This window comes from Budorcas taxicolor, chromosome 6 (assembly GCF_023091745.1).
Source record: "Budorcas taxicolor isolate Tak-1 chromosome 6, Takin1.1, whole genome shotgun sequence".
Taxonomy (NCBI): Eukaryota; Metazoa; Chordata; class Mammalia; order Artiodactyla; family Bovidae; genus Budorcas; species Budorcas taxicolor.
In genome coordinates, this window is record NC_068915.1 from 16,223,181 (window position 1) to 16,244,237 (window position 21,057).

A 21,057-nucleotide genomic window follows, 5' to 3' on the forward strand; every position below is an offset into this window, starting at 1 on the left:
GGTGGGTAGAACATTTGACTTCTGCTATCAGCTCTGTCACTAATTAGTAATGTCATTTAGGGTGAGTCATTTAACCTCTCATTTCCAGCAGGGAATGTGAGAGAGTACTTTTATTTTTATCCAAAGAAAAGAGATCCAACAAGCGAAAAACCACTCATCACACACATCAAGAGCCTTTTCCCTTCCAAAGTTCATCAGTAGGACTTTTATAGTGTTTATAATAAAATTTTATTCTACAACGTAGTAGATCATTAACAGTTTTTATACTAAATAAATGTTAGTAAACGAGATTTTTTAAAATCAGAGTAAGATCGCTCTCAAAGTTCCAGATGGTAATCTTAAAAGTCAACTAAATAGGATAGTCACATGTTATAAAAATTTTGCTATGAATGTGCAAGGAAAAAGAATGCCTAATTTAACCAAGAAAGACAAATTAAGGTTATGGTTAGTTAACAGTCATATATATTTTGAAAGTAGGGTTTGTCTTCTGAATACAAAGAGAATAAGTACTTGGTAATGTTCACAAATTAATGAAAACATGTTCACATATATTACTAGTTGAAATACAGTATCAATGCATTTCCTTGAGCAGTAAATCCTAGACGTAAGAATACCACCAATTCTTCCCAACCATAAACACACAAAACACCAAGCCATATTGTCAAGCAAAATATTTTTAATTAGTAGGCTGATCATAAATAAATCCACATAAAAGATTTAACAGAATTACAAAGAGTTTTGTGTTTCTTTTGTGGACTCAATTCATAATATGCATTAGTCAACCTCATTCTCTAACTGTGACAAAGAGTTGTCATCCAACAATGCAGCACAGTTTAAGCAATTCATATTCTGTAGTTACATTTTTACATTTTCTTTACAAATGTAACATTTATGTACATCATATATATTTTTTTTTCTATAGTTCATGTACTGAAACTCTATTGTTTTTACAGGGAAAATATTGAACTCATTTAATGAATATGAATCATTCCTTGTTAAAAAGTAATTCATATAAACAAATAACACGGTACCACTGCCTTTTGGCATCTCCTGTCAGAGTTCAAGTCCAGAAGTGTTATATTAATTATAAGAAAAGAGAATTTATCTAATTTTTCATTGACATATCATTCCACATAGCTACAGAAGTTTGCCAGCTTGCAATGAACAGAGAACTGTACTGCTGCACTCTGGAAATGTGTGGAAACCAATTCAAAATATACTTGGTGAAACAGCATCATCAGCATCAAACTTAGGGTGAAGAAAAATCTGTCAAGTTCCTTCTTCCTCTTTATCTTTTGCCAAAGACTCAGACAAGGTGCTATGCTACGCACTGCCTCTTGTAACAAGTGCCTTCATTTCAAATTTCCTATGTGCTTCTCTGACAGATTATGCTTTACCTAGGTTATAGATCTCTTTCTTCTTATTCAATTTTATTTCACTTCACTTACAAATCTGCTGCTGAACATGAAGCAAAAATTCATAGTAAGATAAGGCGGCTTCTGTCCGGTCTTCAATCAAATGTTGAAAAAATTCTGTTTTGGCAGGACTCTCATCTCTGAAAAAGAAAAAGGAATATTTATCTAAAAATGCATATTATTAAAAAGAATACTTATACATTAGAAAAAATATGTGGGGACTTTTACGAAAAAGGATAGGGGATGTTAATCAAGTAACAGCCTTCTACCACTAGAATGTGTTCTGATATTATTATTTAAAATTTGATTTGAAGGCAAACAATTTCACATAGATTGGATAGGATAAGACAATTTCATAATTAAATTACAGAAGTACGTACTTTACCACGTGAAGAACTGGGCTTAATGGTCTGCTGTCTCTAAGCCAAGTTATAAAGGATCTGGCTCTCTCTGATGAAAGTGTGTCTAGCTCTGGAAGATGTGTCTGGCAAAAAATGCAATTAGGAAGTCATTTTCTTTCTTATAGACTTAGGCAGTATTAGAACTCAATCATAATCACCACTACCATCTAACGCCAGCACTCGATTCCAGCACCCACAGCAGCAACCAAACACAAGAGATTTATTACATTGTTGATAAATCTGTTTTTCTGACTAATAAGACATATTTAATGATAAGTATGCCACTGACATTTTACCTGAATATCATAGTTTTTCCAGACGTCAATAAAACATACACAATTAGTATGTTACTCAAATCGTGTTATACTTTTTGTTTCTTCTAAAGGAGATATTCCGATCAGAGGGGCTATCATTAAGCTTCAATTTCACTTATAAACAATTATGCATTATTCTAATAACAGACATTCTTACGTAATTTTATGTTTCCTTTATCCTTAATATTTAAGGGCAAGAAATTTAAAAGAATAGTGTGAATGTTTAAATATATTTAAAAACCATATGCAAGACTTTTTTTAAAGACCCAAAGAATCTATTCTTTTATATATGTGTGTGTGTGTACATGTATATCTGAGGGCTTCCCTGGTGGCTCAGACAGTAAAGAATCCACCTGCAATGAAGAAAAAGGATATTCTTCTACGTGTGCAATGAGTTTTTTCCAAAGTACATAGTATACAAAAATTTAAACAGAAAAGTTTGGGTTAACTATATTTAAATTTATATCAATATTTAAAAAGTACAAGAAAAACATTTTTATGCACATTCTTTCATATATTTTCTAAATATCTATAATATAGCCACTATTATATATAGAAACACATTTTGAAAATACAAATGGATATTATGCACAATTGTTTTCTTTTTCAGATTGTATTCTTTTAAATAGAGTCATAGGTTTTGCTGGGGCTTCCCTGGTGGCTCAGTAGTAGAGAATTCATCAGCAATGAGAGGGCCACAGGAGATGGAGGTTCAGTCCCCGGGTCAGGAAGATCCCCTGGAGGAGGGCATGGCAATGCACTCCTGTATTCCTGCCTGGAGAATCCCATGGACAGAGGAGCCTGGGCTACAGTCCAAAGGTCGCAAAGAGTTGGACATGACTGAAGAGACCTGGCATACAAGCATGATATCCTCAAGTATATATGCACATATGAATACTTCCATGAGTGTATCTACAGGATACATTTTAGGCGTAAATAATTTACTGTGTCATACGCTATGTGATTTTAATTTCAACAGATACTGTCAAACGGTCCTCCTAAAGACTAGTAAATGTATACAGTGCAATCCATGGGCCTGCTGACCTGTTCCCTCTGCATTACTGCCTATTATCAAATTAAACAAATTTTTTTTACCAGGGGGCAAAATCTGATAAATGAAAGAAATACCATGCTGTTGTTAATAGTTTGTTTTGTTTTCTTAATTATAAATGAAGCTGAACATTGATCCATATAGCCACTACTATAATTTCCACCTATGAATTACCTGTTCAAATCATTTTCTCATTTTTCTTCTTTGTTGAGTCTTAGAAATAAACTCTGGATTAATGTGGCAAATTTTAAAAAATAAATCAAATAGCAAACATGGTTAAGAATTACGTTGACTTATATTAATTTTAGGAGAAAGGGCATATTTACAATACCCAAGAATAAGGTAGGCCTTTTCCATTAAGTAGCATAGAGAACTGCTTTCAGAATCATATTTCTTTGGTATCAACATACATACAGTACAGGCTTACTGAAAAAACAATGTTTACTATCAGCAAAAGAATTTAAATTAGAGTAGTTAAAGTTGTTGGAAAATAGCTTGGAGTTGCTCAAAAAGTTTACCATATGACCCAGCAATTCTACTGCTAGTTACATATCCAAGAGAACTTGAAAACATGTTCACACAACATTTGTACACAGACTATTCATGGAAGCACTCCTCACAACAGTACCAGAGTAGAGATAACCTAAATGTCCAGGAAGAGATGACTGGATAAACAAAATGTGATATATTCGTACAATGGACTATTATCTAGTCATAAAAGAGGAGGAAGTACTGAGACACATTACAACATGGATGTTGAAATCATGGTGAGAAGAAGCCAAACTCAAAAGGCTTTGCACTATGTGATTCCATACATCTGAACTGTCCAGAACAGGCAAATCCACACAGATAGAAAGTAGGCTAGTGGCTGCCCAGGGAAAACAGAAAGGAAGAGTTGGGAGATACAGGTTTCTTTTTCAGGTGATGTAAACGCTCTGAAATTATATACTAGAAATGCTTGTAAACACTGTGAATATACTAAAAGCAAATGCATTGTACATTCTAAAATGATTAAAATGGTGACTCTTATGTGCATTATATCTCCAAAAAAAAAAAGAATTAAACAAGTAAGTACACAAAAAGTTAAAGCTATATAAAGCCACTGACCATTTTCTGTGGTATTGATGCAAAATCAGGATACCCAAGCACATCCTCTATAAAGTTATTGTCACAGCTCTTTCCAATCCAAATGTAAAAAATCTAAAAACAAAACAAATCACAGTAACACTTCCTAACTGGAAACCCATTACAGCTGATTTTGTCAAAATCATCAAGCATAAACGAGGCAAAGTACACCAGCTCAAATCAAGTAGGAACAAACATGAAAGTAAAAAAAGCAACCTGTAAGCTGCACATTTGGAATCTGCATTCAGGAATCCAGAGTGGCTCCTATCTTTTCTGCTTAAATTTCAAGCTTCTCATAAAATATATCTTACCATTTTCCTTACTTTTCCTCCAATGCTTCAACCAAGATATATGACTTACTATATTTCCTACCCACTACTTCCATTATCTCAATCACTGTCTCTGTACTTTAACTAATGTCCCCTGCCCTCTACCACTGCCCCACCCCGTACTGTGGCTATTGGAATTCTTTTCCTGTTCACAAGGTATCGTTCATGAAGCCACCCTGCCTATTCTGACACCCTTCACCACCACCCTGTCCAATGACACCTCCTGAAATCTTAATTATTAATGGCATTTGAGACAACAAATCAAGTTGAACTAGAAATATTCTTGAGTTCCCTTAAAATTTTATGATTCTAGATGAAAAATTTCTTGAAGTAAGGAATTTATCTCTTTACTTCTCTTAAACTGATCTCCTGTGCCAGTTCCAATTTATAGCCCTTGAGTTCCCCGTCCCCCTTTCATTGCCTGATCTGTGGTAACAGAGCTGGATCCTGTGTTTCTCCTTTTGCCAGCTGTAAGTGTTAAGCTTTGACACTAACGGGTACTTACAGAGCCACAGTCCATAAGGAAAGCACCTTCTCGTGTCAGTTTCTCTGCAGACAATTTTTGAAGAGGTGGCTGAGGTACAACCCTATCATTAACGTGTATTGCACCCTGAAAAGAAAAAAGATAGAATGTGAATGACCTTCCATTACTATTATCCCAGGCTGGAAGCTAATGGCCACTAGCTCTGATACTGAAAAATGATACTAGATAATTTTGTGATATGTTAAAACTACAGCTGACCTTTGAACAACGTGAGTTTGAACTATATGGGTCCACCTATATGCAGCTTTTCTCAATATATGCTACAGAAGTACATGATCTGCAGTTGGTTGAATCCGTGGACACCGAATAGAGGATACAGAGGACGGATTATGAAGTTATATGTGGCCTTTCAATCGCACAGGGGTTGGTGCTCATAACCCCCACGCTGCTCAAGGGTGAACTATATTGATAATATATACCACCTTGGCTGTACAGTCAAGACTCTCAAATGTATTTAAATTAAAAGATGCTCAAAGGTATTCAAATTTAAAAGACAAAAACTTGACTACGTAAAAAGATCTGCCCATTTCCTTCCTTTCTGGGGTCAGAATATATTAAAAGTACAACTACGATATCTGCTACAAAGGATTTTTTGATTCCAAAGAGTAGGAAAAAAAGACATTACATATCCTCATATTAAAAATACTATTAGATACCAGATTAGTTTTACAGTAATATAGTCAAAGTTGCACTCTGATCACGTCAGAAACTGTCAGTATCTTCAAAATACAAATGGAAATGCCCTTCTATAATGTAGCTGTGTAGTAAATGTAACCAAATCCACGAAGTGAATCACTTCCCATATGAAACTATTTTTGAAAATGCCATAACCATGATACCATCTAATAGTCCTGCTGTCCAGTCAAATCCATAGTCAACGTCTGTATTTAATGTATTATTGTCACAGGGTAAAGACAGGTGGAAGAAATTGTTAACAATACATTACTATCTTAGATGCAGAATCAAGACACTCAAATAAATTTAAATTAAAAAATTTCAAACACTATAAAAAAAATCATACCTCATCTGTCAATCTGTCTACCCTGTACAGGTTGGGATGAATCATTTTCATTAGATGAACAAGTGGCTGACACTTTATCTGACACATGGCATACACACGATCATCCAGGCGTGTGCTTGTGCCGGTTCTAAATGCTTTCTACGTGGAGAAACAATACACATTTTTCAGTAAAACATAAATATAGTGGGCAAATATTAAAACAGATATATACCATCAGCCATGGGAAAAGCACAGCCTTCACACCAAATGGGCCTGGATTCAGTTTTCAGCTCTGAGAATTTAATTGGTAGATATGTGAGCAAGTTACTTAGCTTCTCAAAGGTATATTGACATCGTAAGAAAAAAGGGGAAAATACCTCTAGGCAGCTATAAGGATTAAATACGATGATATGTATATAACACGTATTACGGTGCCTGAGACTTGGGAAGACGCTCAATGAACAGTAGGCCCTTTCCTTAGAGTCTCTTTCCAGGAGCACACACTGAGAGTGTGCTATACGCACACCATTATTCAAGCTGCTCCCACATGCTCGAGTGAGAGCATACAGTTTCATGACAGTTATCATGTATTTGTATACCTTCATTTTCCATTCATCTCTTCCTGTTTATAACTCTTCCAATGCTAAGCTGCAAATGTCTACTCAAGTATTCAATCCCCTACCACCCACCAGAAAAACTAGGTTTGGAAACCTATATATTGAAAATTTCAAAAGACTTTATTAAATCTAACAGTGTATAGAGAGCTACCTGTTTGAGAAGGGCCAAAACATAGAGAGGAAATAACTTGAGGGAGCTGGGTGCTATCAACCCCGAGTGCTGTAAATTTGAGACAGTTGAGCCATACGCAGATAATGAATCCACCACAGCGTTCACCAAGGCATCCCTTGCATCCGACAGACTTGAGGAAATTGATCGATCCACAGCTATAAAGCAACCAAAATGAAAAAGTTTTTAACCATTAGATGCCAGTGAATACTGTAAGAGATAAAATGTACATGCAGTACTTAAGAAACAAACAGAAAGTTCATTTTTAGGTTAGAAAAATACATTTCAGTTGTTCCCTTGAGTGTGGCTGCCCCTTTGTAGTAAAAAATCCTCCTCCTGCCACCAACCCTGATCATTAGTGAGCTATTCTTCATTCTTATAATTTTCACTTTTCCAGAATGTTGAATGAATGAATCATTTGTATGTAGCACTTTGAGTTTAGCTTCTTTCACTTAGCATAACGCCTTTGACAGTCATCCACGTCTGTTCACATATCAACAGTCCATTCCTTTTTATTGCCGAGTTGTATTCCATCATATGGATGTACCACAGTTCATGAAGTTACCATTTGAAAAACACTTGAGATGCTACCAGTTATTAATAATTATGAGTTTCACACATGATTTTTAAGCTAAAGAATTCGTGAGAATGAGAACAGCCCAATTCACACTGTTGTAAATGAAAACGTAAAATATATATACTTTTTACATGAGGAATTTCCAGGGTAAAACAATGCCCAGGCTTCAGTTTTCAGTATAGGAAAATATATTTCACCTGCCGCTTCACTTTTTTACTTACCCATGTTTGCCAGGAGGCAGACGGCAGCTTGCACGTCCACTCCTGCGTATACATCTGCTAGTGAGCTGCCCACTGGCAAGCAGAGAGTGTGCACTCTGATCCTCCGCTCTCCTAGTCAAAGGACGGATCCATGTCATTGCAAAACACGTTAGGCCAAGAGACAAAGAGAGCAAATGGGTCAAAATGTCATGCAAGTTGTTGTTGGATGGTATTAAATTACCAACAGGATTTTGAAATGGCAAAAACAAAGCTTTACAATGGACATGTTTTAAAGAAAATTAAACATTCTCTAAACCTGAACACAGACTATGAACATACACTATATTTTGAACACTAGTTCTGGTTTTTATCTTAGCATTACTCATTCTAAATCATATGTTACATGGTATAATGTCAGAAAACAGACCATGTAGACCTTAAGTGCCATGGAGAATTTCTCATGTTATGGATAAAAAATAACGCTCAGGATAACCCAGACAGATTTAGTTTGAGTTATTATGCTAATATGATTTTGAGAGTACAAGTCTTCCACAAGTCAAAACAGGTACTCTTTGAAGATTCAAAAATAAGTATTAAAAAAAAGAACGGAACGTATATTTGATGAACACAAATTCCATTACTTCCCATTGGTGTTCACTCTCCCCAGTCTGCCAGGAGTTGAAAAGACGGGAGAGTTACTGGGGCAGGTTACATTTCACTTCTGTTAACATTACCTTTGCTAGATGTATATAATAGGGCTGTCTGAAAGCACACTAAAGAAGTATCTGTCAAACTTTCTTCAATAGAGAGTTGTACTGCAAATCCAGCGTCAGGATTGATGTTGGCGAGGGATAACAAATCAGTGGAACGGACAAAGAAATTTCCATGAAAAGTGTGCATGGAAAGACCTAGGGAAAAGAAAACTTGTTATAAAAGATGGGGTAGCACTAGTCTCTTTACCTCAGGTTAAAGCTACTTTTTAAATAAAAAATATCTCTGATTTTGAATCAAAAGGATAACTGGGGAGCAATACTTTTCACAAAAAACAGAGACTGTTTGAATGATGAGGAAGGCAAAGATCATTATTAATTTGACAATTTTCACTTAAGATCTTCCCTATTCCTCAAATTCATCTGAAATCACCTCCAATATGGGCTTTCTCTTGACTTCCTCCTAATAAGGCAAAGCATTTCCTCTGCCTACTTATTCAAATTACTTAAAAAACTGAACAATGATTATTTAATAATAATATTTAAAACAGTACAGCTAGTTGGATCAAGTAGAAAATCTTTTTTATGATAATGAAAGGTGGTCACAGGTTGTCAATATATGAATGCTTATTAATTTTGAAAAAAGTATAATATAAAGCATAATTTTTATAATTTCATACCTTTAGTACACCTTATTCTCATAACAGCTTCAAATCCAATTTTTCTTGTGAGATACCGTTTTAGATCTTTTTGTAACTTTTCTGCTTGCGAGGGATTGTGAGTATAGTGGAAAGATGGATAATAATAGATGCACCCTGCAGAATACTTGGACATGCAAGCTTTAGAGAGAAAAAGGAAAAGTATTAGCTACTGAAATGATAACATTTTACTTGTCCAACAGCAATGAAGATTCTGTATTATGAAGAAATCTAAGTTATAATAAAAAAAAACCCTACAGTGGTAAAAAATGGGGATAATATAGAAATCTGAGAAAGAAATATTTATAAAACATAATATATATTGTTTACTGTTGAGCAGAATGTAAAAGAATTGTATTTAAATAAAAACAACAACCCAGATTAGCATTTTATATTTGTATAGGGTTAGGGTTTTTTTTTTAAGTTTAGTAGTAATTTTCATAGACATTATCTAATTTACATGTCTTTCTCCCCCAACAATTGAGAACTCTTAGTAAAGAATTTACATTTAATTATATGCTAAAAATGTTTATGTAAAAACAGGTAAATACAATGGTATCTTCTTACCTAGAGAAGCGAGATCAGAATACTGTGAACTTAAAAGGAACAAATCCACTGCAGTCTGCTGCCCTGAGCAATCTAAAGCGAGTTTCTTATAAAAATCAGTTGCAGGGCCAAGATGTTGTACAACCTAAGTCAACAGGTCATAAAGTAAGAGCTAGAAAACCTTGAATTATGCATATATTTCTGTCTGTTACAATCAGGAAGAGAATATCGTCTGTCCCCCTATCAAACTAAGGATTTTTTTTTTTTAATGTCTAGGTAGTTGGCATAGATTTCCTATGAGAATAATCACTAACATTTATAAAAGCACATATAGGGCAGCATAGATGTCTTAATATAATTAAATTATTTAATCCTCATAATAATATATATTTCACAGTTACCAACATTTTACAGATGAGGAAACTGAGGCAAACAAATGGCTAATTACATAGTTACTGAGTGGTAGATGCTGGAATATCCAAGCAGTGTGGCTCCAGAATGAGTGCTGTTACCAATTATTACATGCACATTGTTACACAATAACACGAGAGACTAACAGATTAAGCAAAGTCTTTCTTTTTGGTATGAAGACACTTGAGCTGAGGAGATGGCACTAGAGAAGAGTTAAGAATGCAAAAGCCAGGCTCCAAGTTCTTAATTATTTCACTACATTGCACAAGAAAATGTTTCAATTATAGTGCATGATTCTTATATTAAGTTTAAAACAGAACAGACACTTAAATTCTTGAGTCTCAGGCAGATAGACAATACTTCTAAAAGTTACATGAGAACAAAAAACCCAAAACTGTATCAAAGAAATCAGTAAACACTTTGCTTTTGTTCAGCATTCCATAATGGATTACAATGGATCAACGCACTGGATAAAGCTAGCTGTACTTGTTGATGAGTTAAAAAATATACTTGTCCCCAGTTTATTTTGAAATTAGCTTCTTTCTGAAAAGCAATTTAAAAATATAATTTCACAAAAAGTAAAATATGGTGCTATTCAAAAGTAAAACACAGTGCTATTCTTCTTTAGCAAATTGGTAAAGAATAAAAAAGTAGCAATCCTTAATGGTGCCCAGAAGATCAGAGTCCTTAAAGAGTACAGGTTGATTAAAAATCCCAATAAGTAAAATAATAATTTTAAATACAGTTTATACTCATTGATCCAATAATTTCACTTCTAGGAATTTACCTTAGGGAAAAACTGAATATGTGGCTAAAGATTTATAACACTATTCAAACTGTTTAATCCATACTCATAACTAGTTGCAATGGCATCTTCATATATATAAGTCGAGGTCAGGCAAAACTTATTTATAGAACAAAAATGAGTATTTTAAATTGGGGTTAAAATACCCTTACCAAATCTTCACTGTAAAACCCTAGGAACATTCAGCCTCATTTCACTCTTAAACAGCAAGTAGGCAATTAACGAAATCATGTTTTTCACATTTACTAAAAAACCTTTTTTGTAGAATTTTTAGGGACCTCCAAAAATGCTCACTATGAGTAAATGCTCACATCAGTGAAAAAAGTCAATGAAAAAATATAGTATACATGTATGATGCCCAACTGCAATTACTTGTATTTAACTACTATTATCTTGACAGTGAGATAACTGATCATCTGTATGTTTCCATGTTCCAAGTTTTATACAATGATTTGTATTACCTTCATTAAAAGTTTATTAATATGTGCATATTAAATTATATCTCAGATTTAGTAAGTTTTATCAATTGTGAAATAGAAAAGAACACTAGAGTCAGAAAATCCAAGTCACATCTTTACCACTAAATATTTATTTAACTTTTGGCAAGACTGTTTAATCTCTGTTTCCTCATCTGTAAAAAAAGGTTATAGTAGATCATTTCTAAATTTCTATGACTCATAAACAAAGTATTAAAAAGCACACACTGCAACACAACAACAAAATGGTAATTTGAATTAAACTCTCTTACCAGTTTTTTTTTACTATCAAAGAATTAGAAAAATAGACTAACAAGTAATTAAACAAGTCGACAGAGGTAGAAGCCATGATCTTGAATACGAGAGAGGAACATTAATAATATAAAATACCTTTGTGCTTGATCTCTGATTAGGATCTTCTCTGGACTGCAGAAGTCCTGCCCCCAAGGAAGGTAACTGTGTCTGAAATACAGACACACGGCCACCTGTTGGAGACATTAATTTAAAGGCAGCCTGGAGAGCAGGACCCAGGGCACTGTGTGTTTCTCTTGTATTGGTGAACATATTTGGTAATGCATTCAATAAGTCTTTTATAAGCTGGGAAAACAAAGATTAAAAGTTGAATTACTGAGAAGGAAGGGCAATATTCTTCTTTAAAATATTCCAGAGTACAGTATATGCCACTACATTTTGGAGGACTGTAAAGTGAGTAGTCAAGAGATATGCTACCTACATTGTTTACTGCAATGTTAATATATACCAAGTAAACACATGCTCAACATTACAATCAGTTGAAGTAACAGAAATACTTTAATACTTAAAAAAAAAAATTCAATCTCACCTCTTTACTTTCATATAGATTCACAAGTAAGCTATCCGGAGTAGGTAGAAAAACATCTATAGGGAAAACATATATTTTAACCAAAATATAAATAAACTCAAAAGAATTTCGAATTAAAAAAAATCTTAGTTTTCTAAGTCCATACATATAAAGGGTATGCACAATATTGCTTTATTTAATATATATCCTCTGTACATATCATATGTGTGTGTGTGAGCATGTGTAAGTACACATACATAGGTGTAAAAAACTTTGACTCAAGTACTTTCCAGGAAAGCAATTATTTTAAAACAAATATCTAATGAGCTAAATTATCTGTACAGCATTATGACAAGATGTATTGTAAAATAAAGTATGCTTAATTCCAAAATTTTGTTTTATTAATAGAGTTTTGTTTTATTCACTGCTTACCATCTATATCAGATACAATCAACATTTGAGGCTGTGATAATCCTTCTTGCAAATTGTAGAAATGAATAGTGCTATCAAAGGTCATGAATCCTATTCTTGTTCGTGAATCTCCAGGGAGCCTAAAGATAAAAATGATAATTTTAAATTCAAACTGCTAAGTGACATATTCTATTTTTAAAAAATACTAAGAATAATTGTTTATGTTTTTATGCAGAGGACAGAACAGTTACCCCTATCTAAACCAATGCATATCAGAAAAGAGTAAGTATAAAACATTCCAGTTTCAGATGAAACCAGACATGTTTAGAGTTCATGCCTCTGATAACAGAACTATCTTCAAATAATTAATCAAAACCTAAAATGATATACTTAAAAAACAAAGATTTCTTGCAAACTTTCCTCTGAAACAAACTCCTTTAAGTAAAAGTTGCTCATATTTTCAGTTTCAATATTACAAAAATCATGTATGTTGTTTAAGTATTTTAAGAACAGTGACAAAATGAGTACTGTTCAAGAAAAGATTATAACATGTAAAATTTTAAATAAAAACCACATTCAGAAACATCAAGACATTTTATCTATGATCACTCTTTTAAAAATTTTCTGAGTATTCAAGTATTCAAATTTTCTGTCAGTATTCAAGTCAATAATACAGCAAAGAACAAATAACCATTTAAAGTCTGTTCCAAAAAAAGCCTGTCAAGCTATCCTTTTTAATAAGATAGATGCCCTGTCTTACAAAAGTATCAGTATATTTCTAAATTCCATCATGTTAACTGCTATAATTTTAAATGTAATTCACTACAATTTTTTACATAATTTATTGTTTTAGCACTGTCTTTAAAGATGTTTTTTAATATTACAGGATGCCAGAACAGTGTGTGTCAAAGCAAGAAGCACTGTTATTATTAGGAAGGATCAATCAGGCTACTCAGAGGCTGATTCATGACACTGTAAAGCAGAAACTAACACAACACTGTAAAGCAATCATATTCCAATTTTTAAAAAAGGAATTTCAGAAAACAGAAAACAACAAGTCATGCAGGTGTTTAGCTTAGTAATACTGGTCAAGGTTTATCTTGTTTCTAATTTCTTCACTTCTTTGAGATTTCTAAGGTCACTGATTATTAGAGTCATTTGTTATCAATCACAATGGAGACTACGTACCTCTAGGCCAAAATACAAAGCTGAGCTAGAACCGCTCCAGCATCAAATTTCCTTTCTCAAAGTTATATACACAGCCCTTTCCAAAAACATGATAGTATCTTATTGCTAGCCTATCACCTTTACTTTTTTACTTTTCTGATACTTTTAATTTCCACTTTAATCAAACATATACATTTTAAAAACTAATTTTCATTCCCAATATTATCTTTTTGGCTTTCCATAGACCATTTAATTTGCAAATAATCACTCATCTCTGTTGAAAGTGAAAAGTGAATGTGTTTGTCTCAGTTGTGTCTGACTGTTTGCAACCCCATGGACTGTAGTTCACTGGCTCCTCTGTCCATAGAATTCTCCAGGCAAGAATACTGGAGTAGGCTGCCACTTCCTTCTCCAGGGGATCTTCCCGACCTGGGGATTGAGCCCTGGTCTCTTGCATTGCACTGGCTCCTATTTCTAGTGCTATATCATCAAATACCTTCCAGCAAGCTAACTCTTCAGTCTTAACAGCTATTTCTTAGCAGAGTGTCCTCCTTTGCTACTCACTGCTAAAGTCATGTCTGAATTAAGCACTTGTGACTTAAAAAGGGCAAATGCTTCAATAAAGGACAAAAATATGAAATCAATAAGTTACTAACAGAAACATAAAGCAAATCATTTAATATCTCTGGATGTTTTTAATCTTGAATGTTTCAATGTTATCAGTTTATTCACAGGCCAAGATCAGTGATATGCAATTATAGCGACTAGAGCTAGCACTCAACAGAATAAGGACTCTTAAACTCAAATGGAAAATGGGAGAGAAGAACCTTTTGGAATCACCGAGTACTTCTGACAAATTATTCATGTATTTTGAATACTGAAATGTATTTCAATATATATTGAATACATATACTATATATATATATATTCACCCCTACACCTCTCCACAAGTCCAGAACCACTGCAGTAGGAAGCTACTCTTACTAACAACCTGAAGTCATATTTCTTATGGGTGTTGGAGTAGAAAAAGAAATGTACAAACAACTTTGTTTCCCAGAGATCTGGAACACCCACTTTTTAAGTTAGTTAAGGGTGTCCTTCGTGACTAATCCTGGTAGACAGACAGGCAGGAATTAGAGCCAAGTTTAACCACCTATCGTATACTTTGTTTCTACTTTCACCATAAAGCTTCTTACTAATGTGCCAGTTCAGTTTCTGGCTTCTTGAAATATTCAGCACAGTATCAATTCCTTCTTTATCTGGCTCATTTTCTCATTAGCACATCTGACACTATCTTATGAAAAACTTCTTGCTCAAGCATAAATTACAGCTCGATTCCTCTCATCCAGATCCTTGATACCCTGGCTAGGTTGAGTTTTCTGGATCTAAGTGCTCAGACTTGCTAAGTCAGGGGGATAGTTAGATAAAATCTAAATTCCTAAGTATTAAAACTATTATGGTTTTAAGATTCAGATATAAAGTTATAAATCCAAATAATATATGTAGTAGATCTTTATTCTAAAGCAGATAGGATGTACTCTTTTAGTGATAAATGAAATCAAACTTAATAAAAGCCAACCCCATAAACTGCTATAAATACACTTCACATTTTATACATTCATACACACACACACACACAGTGAGTAAGAAAAATTCTTACTTGTCTAGATTTTCTAACAGTGACTGGCACAAAATTGTCAAATATCCAGCTTCTACCGCATTATGAGACACATCTAAAACAAACAAGTAAACTGCGGGCTGAGGCGGACGGAGCTGAAAGGAATAGAAATAATGTAACATATTTAGTAGGTATAAGCCATTCTTTTTATATCGCAACTAGTACTGGATATTTACTGACTGTAATATATATATCTCTATCTATCCACACAAATAGAATCAATGTTTTATAAGATCTTAGGTAATGAAAATGACATTCCTTTGACTTTTTTTCTTTTAAATTTGGTCATGGATTAAGTATGATTAGGCAGTAATTACACAGTAATGGTTAAGCAGATGGGCTAAATGTCTTCCTCATAGAGTGATGGCTGAGATATCTTTCCAAGGAAAATTAAACATATTTATTATTAAATATTAACCTTTAAACCCCTTCCCTACTCCTAAAAATATTTTACTTTAAACATTTATATTTTTAAACATGACAATCATTAGTACCATTGGGCCACTTGATGCCAGTTGAATCCCAAGGGTTAAGTGCTAGGTGTACAGCAAGTTCTTAAAAGCAATTTTTGACAAAAATACAGGTTTTTCTGTTGAAGGATTTTAAATACTAAATGGTAAAAAGAATATTTATATTCATTACAAGCAAGTAATGAAATCAAAATGGCAACAAATTATAGATGATTAGGAAACATATTTATTAGGAAACATTTCTTAGTGATGTAACTGCATTCTTTTAGGAGATCAAGTAATCTTTACAAAGATACAAAGAGTTATCTATTTGTTAAGTACAAGCTTTCAGCACTACTTCAAAAAAATCATACTATGGACAATTAAAAAATTTAGACAAGAATTCACTTATGAGTAAACTACCAAATGACCGATACAATTGCACTCCAGGACTAACATTTTAATACTGAATAGTTACCATATAATCTGAAGAAGCAATGAACTCCACTGTTGAATTCTGAACTTCTGGCCGTTTATGAGGCTCTCCATAGGATCGGGTAAGGGGATTATACATAAATTCTTCAGGAACTAGATAAGATTAGGAATCCAGTACAAAGTTAGTAGCACAATTTCTAAACACATATATATATGCCTAGAAATAAACACCTCTATCATTAATATTTATGAAGTTTATAATAGCTTTGTGAAAATCTAATGGTAAAAACTAATCCCCTAAAACTTCTTTAAAAAATAAATCAGGAGGACAAGAAAACTTATGAAATCAGATGAGAAAACCAGGACACAAGTAGCCTTGCTTCTTAGGCTTCTGTCCTATTTATTATGTCACATGACATGGGAAAGAAATCAGAAAGCAATCATCCTAAGAGGGTCTAGGACACGTCCCTGAAGGGGACAGCAGATGCACGTGCACGCGTGTGTCCACACACACCGGCAGAGGTCGACACTGAGCTGAATGAACCAAACCTACAGAAGGAAGGCAATCTAAACTTGTCAGGGTCACGCATGATTAGTGCGCATGCTCTCATCTGTCGGACCTGCACTGCTTCACCTCACTTCTTCAAAAATACTCTATGAATTCTTTTTACCTTCTCTCCTCCCTGTCGCCGTCCGCACTATCAATTATCCCCGTGGCCAGCCGAAAATGAAGTGTCCCTAGCCTGCATTCTCTTCATTAAAAGTGTCATGAAAGTTTATAAACAGTGAGGAGACACCAGATAATAGCAACAATGTCAAAATGTCTAATATAAGACACGTTATTTTGAGAATCTGAGGGACTTCCCTGGTAGTCCAGTAGCTAAGACTCTGCCCCCAATGCAGGCGGCCCAGGCTTGATCCCTAGTCCGAGATCTACAGCTCACCGGCTGTTAACTAAAGACTCCACATGCCACAACTACATATCCTCAACTAAGACCTGGAACAGACAAATAAATGAAATAAATATTTAAAAAAGAGTATTAAACTCACCATCATTAACTCTATAGCACAAATTGCATTTCCATCTACGCTGATCAATGAAGGATACAAAAGGGTTGATGTATGTTCGACAAGACCGGCACCTCACAATGGTATTGGATGTTATCACTGGTAATTGCTAGGAAAAAGAACAAAGACGTTGTAGCAGAAAAAACACCCCAGAGGAAAAATGGACCACATACTGCTCTGCTCCCTATGCAGAACAGAAAACACATCTGTGTTTGAAACTGAAGTATTTTAATAAATTCCAGTGGTGCACTGAGCAACAGAAGCAGCTATCCAGTTTCTCCCTCTTCTGACACAAACTGTAAAATAACACTAAAATAAAGCCAAATCAAATGTAATGAGAGTTACTGGCAGACAAGAAAAGTCTGGTTGGCCAGGATAATATAATAACCTCAGCTTATCAGCTAAACTGATAAAAAGCAAGAGTGAGAAACTCATGCTTTATACAACGTTTGTCTCTGCCTCCTGCCTGCACCTGGTACCAGACTCCAGGGCCCTGCTTGTTAGGCAACCACACAGCCCGGACGGGGACCACAGTCACCAGAAACCAAGGACACGTGCCTGAAAGACAGTGCATCTCTCAAGGCTTAGTGTGGGACAGGAACTTTGTACATAAGTAACTACATGTTATTTGTGAAAAAATTAGGAAACGTATAAATGAGAAAATTAAAAATTACCCAGAATTCTACATTCCCAAGGAAGTTACTGCTGCCAATTTAGCGTATACACTTCCAGAAGGTATCATATATGGAATACATATTTAGACAAAAATTTTCACCTATGTATCTGGGAAATTACCTATCTTGGTTTAGAGATAAAGCTGCAATTTTATTACAGCTGGTCAAATAGTACTTACTGAATGAATATAATGAAGGTACTTATAACATATTATAATTATTTTATTTTCTATTCCCTTGAGGAAAGAAAACTCCACAAGGAAGCTTAATGACCTTTGTATCCTCAGCACTCAGCATGACAGGTAATCAAAAAATATTTTTTGGTTGAATGAGAGCAAAAGAAACTCATTAGCAATGAGAGGGTAAAAAAAATAACACAGTTATAAAGAAGTATGAAGGCGAAATACAACTTATAAATAAAATGTATCTGATTAAACGTTTTTTCTGAAGTTTAGAAATTTTAGTTTATATATACTTGCATAAAATACCAGAATATGGATAAAAATCCAGCATGCTAGGTATTAAATCAAACAGACTATGGAAACTTTAACAAATAATGTTTTAATTCAATAGGCTTGAAGAGTTTGACTTTATTATTATTACAAAGGTTACTTAATTAATACAGTTGGGAACAATCGCATGGTTTTCCTCCCTAACTGTGCATCGTTGGTGGTGTTTCCTTTATGTTTAAAAAAGAACCCCTAAAGTTTATCTGTCACCTATGGCCATTCCACAGTACCGCTAAAACTACTACTCTTTCCAAATCCAGCTCAGATCTCTTTGCTTGTAGAAAACATCTGCTGCTGTGCCCAGAGGAAACCCCTCCAGGACTGTGTTCGTCACCTCGCTACTTCACAGATTCTGACTAGTCCCAGGTATTAGTGATCCTGCACGGCAGCATCTGCCTCTACGTTTCTGCTCCTGTCAGCAGCTGACAGAAAGCGGTTGTTGTATCGAAACTGACAGAAATAATTAATTCTACCTTCAATAAAATAAATAAAAATTCTAAGAAAATATACAATCTAAACATGCTGCACATAAGTACAGAGGTTAATACCCACAAATACCTTAAAATATGTTACTTTACCGTTAGGTCTCTGAAGGGATGTAACAACAATCCTAAAGGAAGCTTAGCTTTATTCAGTAACGCCTGTGTCTGTGGAATATTTGTTAAAGTACACCGGAATGAACTGTAAAGACAGAAACCACATGGACTATGTTAGCGATCAGGAAAAATACCAATACTGATGTGGATACGTGCAGACAGCCAGACAGTTAAGAGGATACGTGAAAATCACTGGACACACTACATAGCTGTAACTATGAGGGTCCTGATAACTTAACAGGTATGTATGTAATTTATACCTCAAAAGATCCAAATTAAGGACTCAACATGCTCATGGTGAAAAAGTACAACACACTTAGGAAAAACACAGTAACTCTAGTATGACCATCAGGGCATGAATAGGAGGGGGCAGAAAACGTGAGTGAAAAGGTACCTTTGCATCCTAAGGATGCGGTTCCTGCTCTCCCGTGCATCCTTCACCTGTTGAAAGCCTCCTTTTTCTCTGAGACTCATCAGAGTTCTAGCTTCCTGTGAAACCACCCTCACCCCTGATCACAAGTCAGAAGGAAAGACTTCCTCCTCTGTGCTCCGAGACCTGCTTACGCTTCCATGGCATCGGTTAGTCTGACCTGCTTTAGTTGTGCACTTCTCCTCTATCAGCGACCTTTTGTTCACTGTGTCACCCCAGCACCATTCCTCTCACAGACCAAGAGCTTACAATTTGAGATCAGCAGACACAGAATCAATAAAGGACCAAAAGCAGAGGTACTGGAAACGGTGACAGGAATTTTAAGGAAAGTGGCTGACAGTATGTAGAGATAACCCAGATACGGATTGACTCCACACTGGTGTGTTCCCTGAACACGCCAAGCTGGTTTCTGCTTCAGGACCACTGCATTTGCTGTTCATGAAGCTTGGCACCCTCTTTCCTGAGTCACATTTTGCTCTCTCATTTCATTCAAATCTCTATTCCAATGTTAACTACTTGGGAAAACACAGAAAGCAGGCACTAACAGATAATCAACCTCAATCCGTTCTATTCCCTACTTCATAGTTATTCTGAGGTTACACTGCGTACCCATTGGTTTGATTATTCACAGTGCATCTTCCCTAATAGGATACAGGCTGTACAAGACTGAGAACTTTCTTTGGTTTACCGCTTCATTCCCAGCACCTAGAAACAGTGTCTGGCACCTAATTTAGAAAGCATTCAGTTCCAGTGGTCACGTATGGATGTGAGAGTTGGACTATTAGCTGAGTGCCGAAGAATTGATGCTTTTGAACTGTGGTGTTAGAAAAGACTCTTGTAGAGTCCCTTGGACTGCAAGGAGATCCAACCAGTCCATCCTAAAGGAGATCAGTCCTGAATATTCATTGGAAGGACTGAAGCTTCAATACTTTGGCCATCTGATGCGAAGAACTGACTCACTGGAAAAGTCCCTGGGAAAGACTGAAGGCGGGAGGAGAAGGCAATGACAGAGGGTGAGACGATTGGATGGCATCACTGACGTGATGGACATGAGTTTGAGCAAGCTCCAGGAGTTGGTGATGGACAGGGAAGCCTGTCATGCTGCAGTCCATGGGGTCGCAAAGAGTCGGACACGACTGAGCGACTGAACTGAACTGACTTAAATACTGAATGACTCATCTTAATATGCAGACACAATTACTATTCCTGTTTTACAGTTGACAACCCAGATTTCAAACGTTCAGTAATTGGCACAGCTTCATGGATACTTATCAGTGGAACCACGATAAGTCCCTAGGTCTGTCAAACTTTAAATCTATGCTCTAAAGCCTACTACTCTGCTTTGCTATTTAGGTAAGAGGTATTTTATGTATTTTACACGTACATTGAGTATGTATTGAGTAGAAACACTGAACTGAGTAGAAACATAGAA

At 35.1% G+C, this 21,057-nt stretch overlaps 1 protein-coding gene across 2 annotated transcripts in view; it reads right to left on the reverse strand.

Moving 5' to 3' along the window:
- Positions 1–483: 483 nt before the first annotated feature.
- SEC24B (SEC24 homolog B, COPII coat complex component) overlaps positions 484–21,057 on the reverse strand; it is a 78,911-nt gene continuing 58,337 nt past the window's right edge. For both annotated transcript variants that reach the window (XM_052641602.1, XM_052641601.1), the window contains 17 exons: positions 19,178–19,280; positions 17,399–17,525; positions 16,392–16,501; positions 15,447–15,559; positions 12,641–12,759; positions 12,230–12,285; positions 11,779–11,985; positions 9,718–9,841; positions 9,133–9,291; positions 8,477–8,650; positions 7,764–7,874; positions 6,948–7,123; positions 6,201–6,338; positions 5,141–5,245; positions 4,289–4,381; positions 1,796–1,899; positions 484–1,555 (listed from right to left, as the gene is read on the reverse strand). In XM_052641602.1, the coding sequence (XP_052497562.1) occupies positions 1,441–1,555; positions 1,796–1,899; positions 4,289–4,381; positions 5,141–5,245; positions 6,201–6,338; positions 6,948–7,123; positions 7,764–7,874; positions 8,477–8,650; positions 9,133–9,291; positions 9,718–9,841; positions 11,779–11,985; positions 12,230–12,285; positions 12,641–12,759; positions 15,447–15,559; positions 16,392–16,501; positions 17,399–17,525; positions 19,178–19,280 (2,134 nt within the window). In that variant the 3' untranslated portion in view covers positions 484–1,440. The remainder of the gene's footprint in view (positions 1,556–1,795; positions 1,900–4,288; positions 4,382–5,140; positions 5,246–6,200; positions 6,339–6,947; positions 7,124–7,763; positions 7,875–8,476; positions 8,651–9,132; positions 9,292–9,717; positions 9,842–11,778; positions 11,986–12,229; positions 12,286–12,640; positions 12,760–15,446; positions 15,560–16,391; positions 16,502–17,398; positions 17,526–19,177; positions 19,281–21,057) is intronic.